The 3,698-nt window shown below is 51.5% G+C and overlaps 1 protein-coding gene across 6 annotated transcripts in view; it reads right to left on the minus strand.

Annotated features, from left to right (window-relative positions):
- Window positions 1–886: 886 nt before the first annotated feature.
- Scamp5 (secretory carrier membrane protein 5) overlaps window positions 887–3,698 on the minus strand; it is a 31,409-nt gene continuing 28,597 nt past the window's right edge. For all 6 annotated transcript variants that reach the window (XM_050152086.1, XM_050152083.1, XM_050152084.1 and 3 more), the window contains one exon: window positions 887–3,394. In XM_050152086.1, coding sequence (XP_050008043.1) covers window positions 3,200–3,394 — 195 coding nt within the window. In that variant the 3' untranslated portion in view covers window positions 887–3,199. The remainder of the gene's footprint in view (window positions 3,395–3,698) is intronic.

Genomic DNA, 3,698 nt, shown 5'->3' on the forward strand with positions numbered 1-3,698 from the left:
GTGATCGCATAGCCTTCTGGGAGTCGTAGTCTAATTCTCTGCCTTCTGGGAGTTGTAGTCACTGGAGCGCCCGGTACTTGGTACTTTGTACATTCCCTAGAGCTGGCTCCAGGACCGACATAATTGTGTGATTGGCCAACAACCCCGTGTGCCTGTTCAGAATTCAGACACTTAATACTATTTACCACACCTGTTCTAAAAGGCAGCTATGCATTTGAGACAAACAGGAATACAGAAAATTAGAGGCTAAAAATGAGGAAGCTGGAGGATCTAAGCCACAACTCTAAACAGGAAAGCCATGTCATTGAAGTGATCATTTCGAGAATTTTTTTTGGGGGGGGGGGGCGGTAACTCTGGCTGGTATGGAACTCAGAAATCTGCCTGCCTCTGCAATACTGGGATTAAAGGAGTGTGCTACCGCATCATAGCTCCTTGAGAGGTATCTAGAGGGGTGACCAGCACAGAGGATCTAGACAGCACTCCTAACGGGGCACGCCTTTAGCAAAGACTCGGCCTACTGGAATAATTGTCGTTATCAACCTGCAACAATTATAGATATCAAGAACCCGTGTTCACTGAGGTGCTGAATGAGCTTCAGCGGACCCACCATGGAAGCTGAGAGCCTGTGTTCCAGTCCTACCACTGCCAGGCATGAACCGTCAGGACCATTACCCTCACTCACTGTTACAGGCCACATCTGTTTCTTCTTCTTAACTGGTAGTTGTGGCATTTACTTCATGGCCCTCTCAAGGCTGCTTCAAGGAAAGGATCACATATAGTTTGGGGCGTCACAGATCCACTCCACCCAGCCCTACACCCCTGCCTCACATCCCACATCAAGGCTTCATTAAAATCCACATGAAGACAAGTAACACAGTGGCATAGACAGGCTCAAATGATCCCTTTATTTATAGTTCATCCAGTTACCACAGATTGACACATTGGCTCAGGCAGGTCAACTGCCAGCTAGGGAATAGTTTGTGTCTCTCAGAAACAAGTGGCATTGGGCACCAGGAGAATGCAAAAGCAGGTCACTGGCTGGCAACAGACAGGAGGATCCCCAGAACGGACCGGGCCCTCCTCCCACCCCCAAACCAAACCCATCTGTGCCCAGCCCCATTTCTCAGCCTGGTTCCCCCCTCATGAAAGTGCATAGTTGCCTGGAGATGCAGCATTCCAGGGCCTGAGCAGTTGGGCCAGAAACTGGTAACAGGCTTTCCCAAGTCAGCGCCAGGCATGGAAAGAGGAATGGCAGGGAGGACGGGACACTGACTGGAGGTGACATCCAATAGCTAGTGAATGCTAGGCTGGCAGCTGCTCACAGCCCTTCCCGAACTACCGGAGGACCAGGAGAAAGGGAGCCCGAAGTCTGGGGTCAGGAGGGAAAGGGAGGAAGGGCCTCGCTCCGGGGTCTCAGGATACCAGGGACCATGACAACTGCTCTCCAGAGAGGAAACAGTACGGGAAAGAATCAGCTAAGCCTAAGGGGTCACTAGGAAAGAAACTTTCCAGAGACACTTGGCTTCTCCTACAAGAAGCTGAAGATCAAAGCTCAAGGTGGCCTGAAACCAAGGCAAACCAGCCTGGAATGGCTGAGTGCAGTCTGGTTCTCCAGTCCACGGAGCCCAGGTGAGTTTCTGTTGGAAGGAGTGAGAACAGGCAGCTGCTCCTTGGTAAGGCCTACCCACCTCAGGCCTCACACAGCCGGATCCATGACCAGGCAATGTCTACCCACTGCATGGAAGAGACAGTCCCAGGGACTAAGATCAGCCATGAAGGGGTAGAAGATTCTAACAGAACTTTAAAAAGGCCAGGAACCAAGTCCTATAATTGGAGGAGGGAGGGGCAAAACTCACAAAATGAAAATCTGAAGGCGGAGTCCTCCTTCCCTCCCTGGCCACCAGGAACCCCTATTCAGGACATTGTGCTTGCAGCTTAAGCTGGGCCTGGGAGCATCTCCACAGAATCTGTCCTGTAGCCAAGGGCAAGTGGGACTGGAGAGGTAAGCTACCCTCTCATTGGGCTTCTATTTGACTTCTCTTTTGATCCCCGCCCCCTTCAGACCTGGCTCTCCAAGCTCTATCCTTTCTGCTATACTCAAATAGAACAGCTATTCCTCCCAAGAACCCAATGGTCACTCTGAGATACCTAGAAGCCCTTATGGGCTGGGGCCAGCCACACTTCTCCCAGGGGCCAATAATGAGTTCTATGTCCTCTGTTCCCACAGTGCCCTTATAGTTAACATAGCCCAGCTCCACAGGAATTGCAGAGTGGTTAAAGGAGGATGTGGGGAGGAAAGGAGGGGCGTGGGAGAGGGAAAAGAAGCCTGCCTCTGCAGGCCAGGCTTTCAGAACCAAGGAGAAAGGCCTACATTTCCAGTCCCTGCTGTCAAGTACTCTCCATCTGCAAGCTGTGTGCCCTTCCACATCAGGGCTGGCTCAGCCCCCATGGCAGCTTCCTTGAACTGGGGATCAGATCAGACCTGGGGACCTGGGCAGTCTTGGAAGCAGACAGAACGGAGACACTCAGTATTAGGAAGACAAAGAAAAGCTACCCGCAGAGGAGAAGGATCCTGGGAGAGGCAGCTAGGGAAGAGAGCACAAAGAGTGAGGACGAAACAAGGGGAGAAAGAGGTCGAGGGGAGGACTACAGGGGCCAGAAACATCCCCTCTGTCCCACCCTCCAGAACCTACTCATCACCATGAATGCTAAATACTGTTGCTTCCCAGTGGGACCAAAGGGGGAAATAAACCATGCACAGGGTGCCAGACTCTCTGCTAGGCCTCCCCCTGCCCCGTGAGGAGTCCCTGGGCCAGGGTCAGAGGGGGCAGCCGGGTGGACCGGGGAGGGGGGAGCTGGTTTAGTTCTAAACATACATCTAGCACCACAACAAGAGATCGCCACTGCACATTATTTCACGAGGGGACATGGACGCGGCCACTAGTGCACAGGACCACTCCCTGTGCAGCCCACAGCTCTCGAGGTGCCAAGAGCAGGACCCAAAAGGTGGGGCAGGGGATAGACATATACATATATATTTACATATATATATATATATATATATAACTCTGATTCTTTGTACAAAGTTGGGGAGGAGAAAAGGGAAGGGGGAACCCTGCTTGGTCACCACACAGATGATGTGGCTTGAGCCCCCTGTCCCACTGGCCCCCAGCCCTGACTCCTAGTGGGCTTGGCCGGCTCACATCTCATTAGAGTATGTGTAGTTGGGGGTGGCAGAATATTGAGTCTGCGGTTGATTCATGGCACCCTGTGCAGCCCCCATGGCTGCATTCTGGGCTGCCTGTTGCACATGTGGGTTCTTCCATGCACCAGTGGTCCATTCCTCCTGAGCTTTGCTGAAACTGCCCCCGCTGCCCCGGTAGAACTTATGAACCTGTAGGAACGAAAGCAGAAGGGCTAGTCAAAGAGGAAAACAAAGTGTTGTTGCATGCCTACAATTCTCAAAGAGGCAGGAGAATCATGATTCAAGGGGCTGTATAAAATATAATGCTGGGGGCTGGAGATATGGCATTGCCTGCTCTTCCAAAGGTCCCGAGTTCAATTCCCAGCAACCACATGGTGGCTCACAACCATCTGTAATGAGGTCTGGTGCCCTCTTCTGGCCTTCAGGCATACACACAGACAGAATATTGTATACATAATAAATAAATAATTAAATAAATAAATAAATAAATAAA

Source organism: Alexandromys fortis, unplaced genomic scaffold (assembly GCF_014885135.2).
Source record: "Alexandromys fortis isolate MF-2015 unplaced genomic scaffold, M_Fortis_MF-2015_v1.1 scaffold_70, whole genome shotgun sequence".
In the NCBI taxonomy this organism is placed as follows: domain Eukaryota; kingdom Metazoa; phylum Chordata; class Mammalia; order Rodentia; family Cricetidae; genus Alexandromys; species Alexandromys fortis.